At 44.7% G+C, this 14,395-nt stretch overlaps 2 protein-coding genes across 5 annotated transcripts in view; one reads left to right on the top strand and one right to left on the bottom strand.

Moving 5' to 3' along the window:
- LOC126541558 (uncharacterized) overlaps positions 1-14,395 on the top strand; it is a 108,894-nt gene that overhangs the window by 91,415 nt on the left and 3,084 nt on the right. For 2 of the 4 annotated variants that reach the window (XR_011892807.1, XR_008614751.2), the window contains exons 13-15: positions 448-489; positions 1,569-1,898; positions 6,822-6,942. Coding sequence is in view for 2 of the 4 variants with exons in the window: in XM_050188369.3 (XP_050044326.1) it covers positions 448-485 (38 nt within the window). In the remaining 2 variants the exon portion in view is untranslated. Of the gene's footprint in view, positions 1-447; positions 490-1,094; positions 1,298-1,568; positions 2,332-6,821; positions 6,943-14,395 lie in introns of those variants that run through there. The other 2 variants (XM_050188369.3, XM_055076745.2) reach the window with 2 other exon arrangements.
- On the bottom strand, positions 1,068-2,990 carry LOC126541569 (uncharacterized). The gene is made up of 2 exons (XM_050188384.3): positions 2,541-2,990; positions 1,068-1,691 (listed from the first exon to the last, which is right to left on the bottom strand). The coding sequence occupies exons 1-2, from the start codon at positions 2,859-2,861 to the stop codon at positions 1,371-1,373; spliced, it is 642 nt and encodes a 213-aa protein (XP_050044341.1). The 5' UTR covers positions 2,862-2,990; the 3' UTR covers positions 1,068-1,370.

Below are 14,395 nucleotides of genomic sequence, written 5' to 3'. Positions count from 1 at the left end.
ACTGTCAGTGTATTACATGCAGTGGCTGGATTTTATTCTCTTTTCTGTATAGAAAATTGAAACACCTAATGAAAACCCAACGTGTTTATGGGATAGTTGAACTTTCTGGCTTTGTCAATTGAGTGCACTGTGGCTATTGCCAGTACGTTCCAATGTGGAGCATCGAAGTGTGTAATAGATGCTTTTCAGTTTGTTTATTTATGCAGGCATGAGATGCCATTGTGACCTATATACGGCCGCATCTTACACTGACATGTTACATTGCTAAGGCAAAAGACAAGGGGGTCTGGGTACTTTTGCTATCTTTACCTGGTGATGGTGGTGGTGCTGGTTTGTGAAGCCCCGCTGAAATATTTTGCTCTAGTCCTTGATTTCAGATGTATTTGTGTACTTATCTCTTGGCACAGGCACTAGACACTCACTGCCACTTCTTTTGTCTGTGTTCAGGTACTCCGGCGAAGGCATCAAACAGCTGTGCTAGCTGAAATGGTAAGTTATCAGACCACATTTTTTTTTGTGTGTTCTTTCTTGTGCGCCATGTGTGGGCTTTTCTATTCCAAACTAGGAATCTGCTGTTCCATTACAGCTACTTAGTTTGACTAGTAGTTTTCGGATTGTCATTGCATCTAAGGGTCACCTCGAGGTTGCAGTAAACACTACAGATTGTGATTGTATTGCACTTAAATTACACTGAGGGAAGAACTAAAGAACGAACATAAAGAAAAAGAAGTGGACATATGTGATGTTGGTATTGTGCCACGTATGTCCACTTTGTTGTTTCTTTAGTTCTTGCATCAGTGTAATTATAAGCACAACACAACCATGAACATCCACCAACTAGCCCCAGTCATTGCTTTACTAAATTAAAGCTTAGGCCTTAAGTTAGGAGATGGAGCATATTTAGTAATGCCGAACACCATGAAAATTGTATTTGAAGCTTGTTGCACCTTAACAAAAGCTGCTTATGCACTCTCGTAGAGGACAAAGATATTATGGAACTGGGGTTGTGCTTTAATACTGCAGTCCATTGAAGCCTTTTAATGTGAATATGAAATAAAAACAAAGAATGATGCAGTGATATGCTTTACTTACAGCTTGATGCAGTGGCATGGTACTTAATGTATATCAAGGAAGCAGTTCTTCCAAAGCACTTGCATCTGTGAGCCCCATCTCGGAAGAGAGTAGAGCAACATGCAAATAAAAATGGTGAGCTGGCACTTATGCTGGGCACAAGCACATTACCACACACTCGTGCAAGGTTCATGGGAGGCCAATGGTCGAGGTTCAGCAAGCATGCCACCTTTCATGTGTGCACACTGGAGGTTGACCTACAGGAGAGCACACAACACTGCAGTAGCTTTTGGCCACTGCTAAGAGCACAAGTTTTCCTCTGCAGTTGGCTGAGGTTTGGCTGACGAGTTGCTGCCTGCCTCAGCTGTACACTGCCCACTGTTGTCCGACTGTAGTGTGTTGACATCTGACGTGGTCCTTGCAGGCGACTCTTCAGCAGTCTTGTTTGTGGATGCATTGGATGGTTGAACTTGCTTGACCTGAAGCATGTCTTGCAGCTCTGCCCATGGGTCTTCGACCATGGATGGCTTGACATAGCTGTGGGAACCGCCGCTGGCTCCGCGATTGGGCGAGGACTGGAACGGCGATCCAGACCAGCTGGATCCCCGGGAGCCTGAAGACTGCGACATCAAGAGAAGAACAAGAGAAATAAATGGCAGGCAGCGGCAAAGTGCACATGCAGTGCTCTGCCGCTTCACCGAGCCAGGCAACGGCGCTGCGCACTACATCTCGGAGGCAGCTGTACGCCGACGTGTGCACCTTTTGCTCCATTCTCATTGTCACCTTCCAACAAAACTTACTGAGAATGCTGCCAAACACACGAAAAGGTTTGTAGGACCAAACTGTCATTGATTCTAGGGGCATTTTTACGATTGTTGCAATGAAACCAGCACTAGGTACCATTATACAACTAATTCTCTCTTTTCATTCTCTTTTTTGTGGGATTTGCACTTTAAAGGTGCGCTGTTCCTGTCTCCACTAGGGAATTCAAATGCCTCAATGCTGTTAGATTTCTCTGGGGATTTAGTCATTTACTGATAACAAGATTAAGTGCCAATGAGAAGTACGTATGTCCTTGTCATCTCCAAAACTTCACTAACAAAACAAGTACTGTAACATAGCTGCCATTTAGGTGGCTTGTCAGGCATTAGTGTGTGGCAAGTGCTTGGTGGAAGTGTGTATGAAAGAGACTTGTGCAGTGTTTGTGATGCCTTGTTGGATCCGGTTATTTAAATAAATTAAACTTAGTCATTATTATAAGGTCTCTTGGCATTCTGACGCGTAGATGGACTCGCTGGAAAAATAAGCACCTTGAATCAGCTGAACATGGCAGCTGCAGCGGCAACAAGAGACAGCATTTCTTTTAGCTGGTTTGTAACGCTCCGGCGCGTAAAACGACCGTGTGCTGTACGTACACCGGCGAGCTTTCGACTCGTGTAAAAGCCTTATGAGAAAGCCAGAATGCCTACCCGCCGACTAGAGGAAAAGTGCTGGCGTTGTGGATAACCGTGGTAGCCCTGCTGTTGCCACGGCGATCGTGGCGAGCCGTAGCTTTCCCTTGGGTACTTGGGCTGTCTGGGGTGGTGGCCATAAACGGGCGTGCTGAACCTTGGAGAAGAGAATGGCGATGGCGGACCCGAGTGGGCCTGATTTCTTGGAGAAAACTTCGGCGTGTAGGTCGGTTGCTGCCCGCCACTGGGGCTCCGGTACGGCGATGCCGGTGGCGACGGATATATGACGCCTTGGGCGAACAGAGGCCGCTTATCGCGTGGAGAATTTTCGTTCTGCATTGCTATCTACGGGCTTGCGTGTCAACTTACTACTTCAAAAAGGCGCCAAACTGACTTTACAGACTCGTAACACGCACCTGCGCCATATCAAACGGGCGCCATTTTCAGCTTTGTTGTGGCTGGCTTTGGCTGGCCGAGCGGCTTAGCTGTAATTGGCTGGCTGCCGAGTTGCTGGCGCGAGCAGCGGCAGCGATTGTCGCCTTGTCCGTAGCTTCGCATTAGTTCGTTGCTCACGCGTCGTTTACTATTATTGATCAGTTGTAGTTCGTAGTTGTCTTGAAACTTTAGAACCGTAGGCCTAGGGCGCCGCTACATGAGCGTTGGGTGCAAGTTCGGCGTAAAGTACGCGGAAAGCAAATAAGAGAGGGCGCGATCATTATTACTTTTTTCTTTTTTTTCCCCGTTCGTGAGCAGTGGTTGCTGCACTGCATGACATGGGCGTGATAGTGTCTGCACCACTTTCATTCATTTTGCTTTGATTTCTGTTAAGCCCAAACGACGAAAGTGGTAACAGTGCCGGGTCAGCGTGATCTGCCAATGCCATCGGGACTACCGCGGTGCTTGAGAGGCAACGGTGACTACTACAAATGGGTGTATGAAGACTACGCCGCTGGCGAGGATTCGCTAGTCCGCGAACACAGCTTTGATGTCGCTGTTCAATGGGACTGACAGTTACGTCGAAAGACGTCGATCACCTTTAGGTGGGTTCCAGTGCGGAAATTATGATGTGGCGACGTTAGATCGGCCGCTTGTAGTGAACAGTTTGGACGAAGTTGCACAGTTGGTAGACGCGACGTCGCTCGATAACCAAGCCAGCTGCAGATACATCTGGATTGTCGCCTTTCGCCGAAATGTTCTCACAGTAGGATACGACTGTCACAATTATTTGTGGACATAAGCTTGTTTCCGTGTGCGACCGGCTCGCCTTCCAAGCTGGCGGCCGTTTCGGTGGTTTACCGGCAACGGTATGTGAAGGCTGAAGGACTGAACGTGCAGTGGCAGCGCACTTTTTGATTCTTTCAGCTGTTTGCTCCATTGCTAATCACGAAACAAAGGCAAGTCCAGAGAGGCAGGAGAACGTGCCGTTCACGGTTTGCCCATCAGTTTAATCCAGGACGAATTTCCATGGTGCACTAAACTGTCAGCTGAGGAAGGGAAGCGTGTGATCCTGATCTACACTAAAGTTTTTGAAAGGTAGCAGCACAAGGAGCGTGCTGTGGAGAATCATTACTGACATTAATGTGTGTTCCTTTGCCAGCACAAGACGTACGCCTACTGCCGTGTATCGAGAACTATGTCAGATTAGCAAGAACCATTTGTTGCTGATGTCAAACAACATGCTTGCAGAGCTACTAGAACCTCCTTTTCATAAGTCAAAGCTTCGACTTTGCAGCAATAAAGTGTGTTGTTTCCACAGGCAGTTGGAGTATGCGCCACGGTAAGTTTGAACCAAAGCAACATTCTCCACTTACCATAATATGTTCAGAACATCACTGATAGAGTTTGAGAAGTATAATGTAATTTTGCGACCACAAGTGGTTTGGAGATCGGACACATGAGCATGTGGTTTTGACAAGTGTCTCTCGTGCTGCCAGAAAGTCTCATTGCATGCTGTCAGCCAGGCTATAGCTATGCTATAGCTTGGTAGAATGCAGGCAGTGGTTTTGTTTAATAAAGGCACCGCCAATGTGGCACAGCCTTCAAAAAAGTCCAGTTGACCATGCTAGTTCTCATTTCTTGGCATGCTCGATTTAAGAGCGAATGACTCCAGAAGCTGTGCAGACTTCAAGACAGATGTGACCAGCAAAAAACAATATCAAGAAGTCTAGAGGTGCTTGCAGCTAAGGCTTATGAAGGTAAACTGCCAAGTAATTGGTGTTGGCATGGACAGAATGTCGCAAGAACGAATTGGTATTTGCAAGTGCATCAGCTCATTTCTATGGCCCTTTCCATTTCAAGCATCAACCGCACTTGTTGAAATTTGTAAACACGAAGGGAGATATTTAGGGTGTGACTATTTCGAATAGGGAACACGCTTCCATCAAGTTCAGGGCACTTTTGCACCCTTGCTAGTAAGCATGTGGGAGCAGATTTTGTGACAGTATGGCAAACCAATACTTTATGTTGCATTTAAAGATTAAATTCTTCTTTGAGTTAACCTTTGCCATGATTTCATCTCATTGCTCCCGAGTTCTTTTTCACTGGGTAGAGTTAAGGGTTACTTGAATCCTTTTTCAGTTTAGCAAGGGAATGAGCAGCTGTGTCTTTACAAGAATTTCGCCAACTTTGGCTTTTCTGCTAAACAAGTTTTGAAAAACATACGGAACCTAATGACATTGCTCCTTTTTAGTCTTTATAGCATAATGTGCAGAGAAGCTCAGAAAAAAAAAGGTTTAATAAACATTCCCTCGCCCTGCATTTTCTGAATTGATCTCTTCCACTTTGCTACTATAAAAGGGATAAACAGGACCGCATCACAGGTCAAATCCTGGTGGCACTAGGCCAGAGCTTTAGTGCCTTAATCAGTAGTTTTAAATATTGCAGGCCCAATATATTGCAGATGCTGTCAGCTCTGCTTACAAACAAGCTTTGTCGGAGTTGGGTTCTGCATGTGTTCTATGGCAACGTTACTATTTCCTTGGTACACTCCCTTGGCATGTGCAAACTGGTTGTGCATGCTATTTCCAAGACTGGAAAACTATGCGTGCACGGCTTTTAAGCCGTTGCATTTCCAATAGCCTGATATCTTCGTATCCTGGCTACTTTGCCGAACAGCTTGTAAATGAGAAGGTGGCAAAAGTGCGAAGATGCGTCTCCCAAAAGGTAAGTAGAAAGAACAAATAGACAGAAAGAGCACAAAACTGCAGCTCGATCCATTTGTTCTTCTTTCTACTCACCTTTTGCATGGCACACCTCGACAATTATTGTGCTCTGCTAAACTAACAAAAGTGCGTCAAGTCTTCAAAAGGGTGGAATCTCATTTCACAAGATCCTTCTCTACCCTCCACTTCCCTTCTTAACAAGCACTACTACTGCAGTTGTAGGGGACTTCGGCTCAAACTTGGGATTGGCCATAATGGTCACTGGTTTTTACTGGAGTAAAGCAAACACAGTTGCCATAGTGAACTGCAGTGCTTCTGTGCGTGGACTTCACATAAGGTCCTTTATATTTTGGATTCACTGTACTAGCTTGGAGTGGCATGTGCTTGACATTTGCTGTCAGACGAGCAGCGCAAAATGTTTCATTACTCTGGCTCGTTAAAACTGTGAAGCTATTGTGACAACTGCTGAAAGATGTCACTCGTGTAAATTAGGTTTGTTGTGCTAACTGTACTAAGTCATGTGAAATGGTGACGTTGTGTCAAGTGAATCAAGTGCTGATCTTTGGAGGAGCTGATGTTCCACAATTTTGAAACTGGCTGCAAAGCATGATGGTGTGTGTGGGCTTTTTCGTCCAAAGGCCAGGGATGGCTAAATAGTGTTAGGATGGCAGCAAAGCAAGAGGAAGTGCCCATGTGAGTGTGGTAATCATGCCAGAAGGTATAACGTTGATTGGCACATGTGATTACTCAAGTTAAATAGTGCCTTTGAAAGCATTGACTGAAGCTTGGGGCTTTCTCTTTAAGAAATACAAGTGCACAGTTTGCGATTGTTCAGGAATACAAGGAGCACCTTACACCAGTGTGTGCCTTTGTGTCCCTTATTTGAAAGTGCAACAGTAGTGAGTGCAGTGTCTGCTGGGAGTAGTAAAACAAATGTTGCTGGCCAAAGTGATTGCCATAATAAATTAAGAATTTTTAGAGACTCTTTTCAGAGAAGTTTGTTTCACCATGACTGGCACACACAGGCTCCTGGTTGCGGAACCTGTCTGCACTGCAGCCAGGAGGCAAACAATGCACAGTGTCTTACATTTGGATTTGCATAGCATTTGTGTAAAATCTTTACACAATGTTTTTGCAGGTGCTGCCTGATTGGCTGGTGGACAAGGTGCCACACACAAGCACAGCTGCCCAGGCTGTCTGCCCTGAAGTGACTGCGGAGGGTGGCATTATTCATCATCGGTGGCTCCCTGAAGGGAAAGGTGCAGGTTTTCTGCTAAAGTTCGAAAGCAGTTTTAATAATGAAGATGTGCTTGTTCTAAGTATAGACCTTTCCAATGAGAGCTTCTTGGGTGCTGCCTAATGCTCTCTTTACTGTTGTAACTACACATGAGCCCTCTGCAAAAGCACTGCAGAGTAGAGCTATGCGTGCCTTTGTACTCCCATGCAACAGTCCATAAAGAAGGTGCTCTCTTCCCCAATGGAAAGGTCTATAAGTAGTGATCAGATGTAATCGTGGTGCTCAGGCGATTTTGTAATATTTGAGGAACTGTTTGGCATGCCAGCACTGATGTGAAAGGTGCTGGTGTCATCTTCACTTCCCATTGGTGTCATGCGCTTGCAATTCATATAATGGGCACCACTGCAGGCAAAAGGCTTAGTCTTACAAAACAAAAGTCTTAGTTCATCTAGAAACTTTGCAACATCTAAACATGAAGCAGCCAATGGAGTAGTAAGGTTTCCCCTAACCGTTTTGCCGAATGGTCATTGATGTGCACTTCACCTAAAGTTTGATTACTCTTCACCATGTCCATGTTATAATGTATTGTTGCAAGGCTGATGAACAGAAGTTATGGCTTGAAATTTGCACCCAACAACAGTTGTAGGCCGATTGTGAAACACAGAGGAGCTGCATTACATTACGCTTTAACACTATCGTCATTCTTCACGATCTAGTCTTTATGCTACCAGCTATGAGTAAACTGAAACTTTAGTCTGGTTTGTAGGGCCTTTTTCAAATGTCCAGAAGATAAGGCCTCAAGTGTGCCTTGGGCAGGCCACCTCTTTAGCTCTTGGTGAGCAGCACATACTCCAAGAGTTACAGTAATAAATACAACTAGCTTCACTGTCACAGGAATCACTCGCATACCAAGGTAAAGCTTGTGTACATTGAAGGCACAAATACATGTGCCTGTATAGTATTATTTAAAGTGCAAAACGGTTGTATGATCCTTGTGTTAAGCACACTTAGAGGGGGGACCCACTTTCCAGTAAAATCAAGTCAAATAAAATTTATAGAAGTGACCGGAACAGGAAGGCTGGTTATTAAAATGGAAGGTGTCTTTTTCGGCATACTCAAGCCTATTAGGAAGGGTACAACTCAGCGGCAAAGATTGTCAAGTGCAATCCTAATTACGAGGGTTGTTTGACAAGTGTGGTAAAAAGCAATTAAAGATACCATGTTTGCAGAAAACAATATTTTATTTTTCAACAAAGTTCCCTTTCAGCTCCAAACACTTCATCCAGCGGTGCTCCACTTTTCTTTATCCCCTCAGAAGGAAAGGATGGGTTGAGGCCCTTGAAGTAGTCATTTGCCACTGAGATAACGTCTTTATCTGAAGAAAATTTGTTTCCACCCAGCCAATTGTTCAGGTTTGGAAAGAGGAAAAGGTCGCATAGGGCCAAATCAGGAGAATAGAGTGGATGAGGCACAACCTCAAAGCCTAACTTGTGCAGTTTGGCCTTTGCAACAAGTGATCTGTAGGGCGGAGCATTGTCTTGGTGAAAGAGGAGTTTTTTTGTGCTAACTCAGGTCGTTTCGTGCACAATTCTTTTTTCATTTGGTCTAGTAGTGCTGCATAATATAGTCCTGTTCTCGTTTTGCTATTTTGTAAGTTGTCTAAAAAGATTATTCCTTGTGAATACCAAAAGACAGTTGCCATCATTTTCCAGCTGAACAAACAGTGTTTGCCTTTTTTGGAGCACCTTCATCAGGCCCAATCCATTGCTTCAACTGCGGTTTACACTCTGGAGTGTAATTATGTATCCACCTCTCATCAACTATCACAAATCGGTGCCAAGAGTCCTGCTGATTGTGATCAAGCAAAGATAAACACTGCTTTGAGATGTCTGCCCTCATGCACCTTAGGTTGATCGTCAACAGTCGCGGCACCCAACTGTTACGAATTTCTTCGTAGACACCCAGGTTTTTAAAGGGCGCTCTTTAATAGATAAATAAAAGAAAAAAAAAAGAGTTCACAACAGCGTGACAACTGCCTTCCATCGCGGCAGCCATCTTTCCCTATGTTGCCAGCCTTGGCTTCTAATTTCGCTAACACTCAGCCATTCTGACAGCGAACTGTCCTCAGTTTACACAGTATAGTCCCGAAGATACAAAGGACTTTTGGACACACACATGCTACGTCTCAGCACGCTGTCTTCCTAATTGGTGCTTGATTGGTTGGACAGTTCTTGGCATCTTCCACCCCATCTCTTCAGTTGGCTGATGTGGGCGATAGTCGAGTAGACCCTTTGCTTTCCGTTCATCTCAGTCACTCTGTAGGTGTCCGCTGGGTGTATTTCAATCACAGTCATCATCATCAGCCTGGTTACGCCCACTGTAGGCCAAAGGCCTCTCCCATACTTCTCCAACTATACCGGTCATGTACTAATTGTGGCCATGTTGTCCCTGCAAACTTCTTAATCTCATCCGCCCACCTAACTTTCTGCCGTCCCCTACTACGCTTCTCTTCCCTTGGAATCCAGTCCGTAACCCTTAATGACCATCGGTTATCTTCCCTCCTCATTACATGTCCTGCCCATGCCCATTTCTTTTTCTTGATTTCAACTAAGATGTCATTAACTCGCGTTTGTTCCCTCACCCAATCTGCTCTTTTCTTATCCCTTAATGTTACACCTATCATTCTTCTTTCCATAGCTCGTTGCATCGTCCTCAATTTAAGTAGAACCCTTTTCGTAAGCCAGGTTTCTGCCCCGTACGTGAGTACTGGTTGGACACAGCTGTTATATACTTTTCTCTTGAGGGATAATGGCAACCTGCTGTTCATGATCTGAGAATGCCTGCCAAATGCACCCCAGCCCATTCTTATTCTTTTGGTTATTTCAGTCTCATGATCCGGATCCGTGGTCACTACCTGCCCTAAGTAGATGTATTGCCTTACCACTTCCACTGCCTTGCTACCTATCATAAACTGCTGTTCTCTTCCGAGACTGTTAAACATTACTTTAGTTTTCTGCAGATTAATTTTTAGACCGACCCTTCTGCTTTGCCTCTCTAGGTCAGTGAGCATGCATTGCAACTGGTCCCCTGAGTTACTAAGCAAGGCAATATCATTAGCGAAGCGCAAGTTACTAAGGTATTCTCCATTAACCCTTATCCCAAATTCTTCCCAATCCAGGTCTCTGAATACCTCCTGTAAACACGCTGTGAATAGCATTGGAGTGATGGTATCTCCCTGCCCGACGCCTTTCTTTATTGGAATTTTGTTGCTTTCTTTATGGAGGACTACGGTGGCTGTGGAGCCGCTATAGATATCTTTCAGTATTGTTACATAAGGCTCGTCTACACCCTGATTCCGTAATGCCTCCATGACTGCTGAGGTTTCGACTGAATCAAACGCTTTCTCGTAATCAATGAAAGCTATATATAAGGGTTGGTTATATTCACAGTCACAGTCAGTGGACCTCTGAATTTGTTCTGGGTTTTTGTTGGGACTTGTCACAAACGGACTAACATGGTCCATGTGTACAACATGAAATGTTCTCTTCCCAGGTGGTATTGAGTGCAGAAGTTCAGGTTTCTTCCCTTCCGAAATCTTTGTGAGTAGACGCTCAAAACACCTACGAATGTGCTGGTCCACGTAGCGCTTCATCCGAGGAAACCAATAAAGTTCCTTGATTTTCGTCACTGTTCGGTCAGTACTAAAATGTCCCTATAAGTCGTGAAACTTGACACACAGTGTTTTACGCATGCTCTTAGGCATCACGAAAAGGAGTCGTCCGTCTTCTTCCACGTAAAACAGCCTTCCATCCTTCAGTCGTAGGTTTTTGACTTTGACACTTTCTTCCTTGGTCCTTTTCTTATTGGCTTCTCGAGAATTCATGTGAGGTCAGCCAAGTCCACATCAGATTGCCGGACGATCACAACTTGGTCCTCTAAACTCAAGGCCAGGCACACTTCGATCCTTGTCTCGACAACCTCATCGAGCGAGTCCTGCAGCACTCCTACGGGTTCACGACTTGAATAGTCCACGTGTGCCATTTTCTCACCTGCTCGGTGCTTCACCTCGAAGTATACTCTTGAAATGAGTCGAACCGCCTTGCTATCTGTGGTTTAAGAGTCTTGTGCGCATTCACATGCACAATTGCTTGGCAATCTGTTACCAGCGTGAACGGAATGCCTAGGAGGAATGGATGAAGTCTTTCCATACTCCAGACTATTGCCATCAGCTTCAGTTTTTCCGCATGGTAATTCTTCTCAGCCTCAGTGGTGCGTTTACTGACACAAAACACCAAGTGCCAGCATCCTGACTTATCTTGTTGAAGGATCATTCCCGCAAGTCCATGTTTGCTTGCGTCCGTGTAGAGTTATATTGGAGCCGAAAGGTCATTCAACTTCAGAACCGGAGGCTCTGTCAGTTCTCTTCGGAGCTGGTCGAAAGCTTCCTGTTGCTCCACTCCCCATGTAAACTTTGTGTCTTTCTTGGTCAGAGAAGTAAGTGGTTCTGCCTTCAGGACATAGTGGGGAATGAACTGTCTGAAAAATCCTGTCAGACCCAGAAATCTCTTGACACTGTGAACATCAGTTGGCGTGCTAGCGTCCAATATAGCTTGTTGCTTCACTTTACCTGGCTGCAGGTAGCCTTTCACAATCTTGAAACCTAAGTAGTCGAGTTCGTCACTTCCAAAGACACATTTGGACAGCTTCAGGGTTAGACCAGCAGATCGCAGAGCATCCAGTATTTGTTTGAGCCGAACCAGCAAGTTTTCCCAGTCCTTGGCTGGAATCAGCAAGTCGTCCATGTAACACAATGGTACAGTGTTACGCAGAGGTCCAAGGATCTTGGTCATTAGACCTTGAAATACAGCAGGACCGTTTCTCAACCCGAACACCATACGTTTAAACTGCCCGGTCTCATCAGGCGTGATGAATGCAGTTTTGGCCTTCGATTCGTTGCTCAGTGGAAGCTGAAGGTATCCGTTTGCACAGTCTAACACAGTACGTTCGTGCTCCGGACAGTCGTTGCTGCTGGTCATCAATGGTTGGCAAGGGAAAGTGTTCCAGCACCGTCTGGCTATTTAGCCATCGATAGTCTATGACTAGACGATTTTATCCATTTTTCTTTTTCACGAGTAGCACTGGACTAGTGTATGGCGAGGATGTTTCGTTTACAATGTCAGTCGCTTTCCACTCTTTGACAATTTCTTGAATTGCTTCTCTTTCCTCTGCGTTAGTCGTGTACGGTTTGTAGCTGACTGGAGTGCTTCCGGAATACTCTGTGATAGTCATCTCCACTTGGTTACAATGCCCCAAATCTGACAAATTCAGTGCAAAGCAGTCCCTGTATTCATTCAGCATCTTCAGCAGTGCATCCACTTGTCGTTCATTGACGTCTTTCCCGACATTCAGCATCCTACGATCAATGGGCTTCGGCTGAGGCACAGGTGTCACAGGGGTTAACTCTTCGCGCCCTGAAAGCAGTTCAGCGTGAGCCAACAAACTTCCCTTGATCAGCTGTTGGTCTTCATCCTTGTCATTCAACATGGGTATCTGAACCCTTCCGTTTTGAATGTGAAGTAGCATTCCCTTGCCAGGCCCACTAGGTAAGATCAGATTTCCTTCACTGTTACTGGTCTTCACTGTCACCCAACACACAGTCCTTTTGAGCAGCACAATGGTTTCGTTGATACGAAGTGGTTCCTTGGAAGGCTTCATCTGGGCAAGGTCGCTGTTACATGCAAAATGGAAGATTATCTCGGTAGCCAATCCTGAATTTTATCTCCCATGCGTAGGTATGCAATGTGGTCTTGTCCAGTCCAGGTTCTACCAACCAGCATATCCACAGGCAAGGCACTGTTGACGACAATCACCTTGACCTTGCGGCATACTACGTCATCGATTTCTATGTCCACCTCCAAGGTCACGATAGACCGAACTGTAGATGTGTCGGTGTTCCCAAACTCATAGAAGTCTTGGGCCCTGCACACAACTTGTAGGCTGCACTTTTCAGCCGCTTGATGACGCAATATACAGTCTGAACTTCCCGGGTCAATCATCACTGAGAGCTGGTGAGTTTCAGGAACTTGGATTGACCACTGTCACATGATTGTTTGTTTATTTATTTATTTATTTATTAATGATACCCTCAGGGCCAAAGGCATTACAGAGGAGAGTGGTGTTAATATACAAGCAAAACGTAAAAGAAAAATGCAATATTCGCTCCTAATACAATGTTAGCTATATCATTGAAAAGGAAATACATAAAATATTAGCACAATAACATGAAAAACCAACATTACAAAGACTCTGTTTATACATTGTTAGCTAGAAAATTTTGCAAGTGTTGTTTATCACTGATAGATACAGCATCCGAAGGAAGGTGATTCCAATTGCGACTAGTCCTGGGCAAAAAAGAGTGAAGGAAATGCTTAGTGTTGCAAATGTCAATTCCAACTTTGTGGCTGTGGTAACCGGATGTGGATGGTGTTTTGAAACGAGGAAATGAGAAAAAGCATGAATGTGACGTTCGTAATGTTGTAATGTCCACATGAGTAGATGGTGAGGCAAAGAGAACACCAGAGGGGAAAGACACAAAGTAGAGGGAGAAGCGAGCGGTGGCTGCATTCTTGATTATCAAATGCCTTAACTCTGCTTTTATGGCTTCACTTAAAAAAATCCTTGCTGCATGTTCACTTAGATTCATACTCAACTGCCACTGTGCAACAGATATTCAACCTCCTGGTTGTTTAGAGGCCCTTTGTAAGTTTCTTTTTTTTCTTAAGTCTTTCAACTGGCACTCTTGCCTTATGATCAAACAAATATGGTATCCTAATGTCATACCTGTCTTTATTTAAAGTGTACGTTAGGTATAACTGTGATGCAAGATAAGCCTGTGATCAGCTTGGCTTCTTAAAAAAAGCTGTATTGCCATACAATATGTAAACAGAAGTCTCAGCGTTAGATAAGATCGGGAAGCATATGGTTCAGCTAGCTTGTGGCATCTGTGTCCAAGAAACAGGCTTGGGCATACCACTTTAAAGGTTGCCGACTAAAATACATCTTACTGACAAAGTGTAGCTCTAGCCAACAAATTCCTCTGCATTAAAATTGCATTGCTGCAGAGCTGTGCAAAAAAATATTGTTTCAGTAATCTGCAGTTTCGAGTAATTGAAGCAGGTGGCACCAGTGGTAGCATTTGGCAGTAGTACCTGTTTGCAGTTCTGATTATTTATTTTGGTTTTACTCCCCGTGAAGACAGGCCTTGTGAACTGATTATCAGGCTGAGGAAGATGAAAGGGGTTCAGTCTATTCCATTGTAGCAAGTGTTGATGCACTGGCACTTGCTGACGGCATTATAGACATGCAGTGGCAAACCAGTTCAATGGAGAAGTGTACATCATTAGAAAAATGTAAGGTGGGGGTCTGAAAGCAGGATGCTGAGACGTGAATGTGAATGTGCAAATCGAGTATGAATG

Source organism: Dermacentor andersoni, chromosome 2, assembly GCF_023375885.2.
Source record: "Dermacentor andersoni chromosome 2, qqDerAnde1_hic_scaffold, whole genome shotgun sequence".
Lineage (NCBI taxonomy): Eukaryota > Metazoa > Arthropoda > Arachnida > Ixodida > Ixodidae > Dermacentor > Dermacentor andersoni.
The sequence above is the reverse complement of the archived record's forward strand: the minus strand, read 5'-3'. Positions and strand labels throughout refer to the sequence as shown.

Excerpts from the sequence above, each read along its gene's own strand:
- LOC126541569 (XM_050188384.3), bottom strand. The coding sequence starts at position 2,861 with ATGCAGAACGAAAATTCTCCACGCGATAAGCGGCCTCTGTTCGCCCAA. Across the intron at positions 1,692-2,540 it reads ACTTTTCCTCTAGTCGGCGG|TCTTCAGGCTCCCGGGGATC; the intron begins GTAGGCATTCTG and ends TTGATGTCGCAG.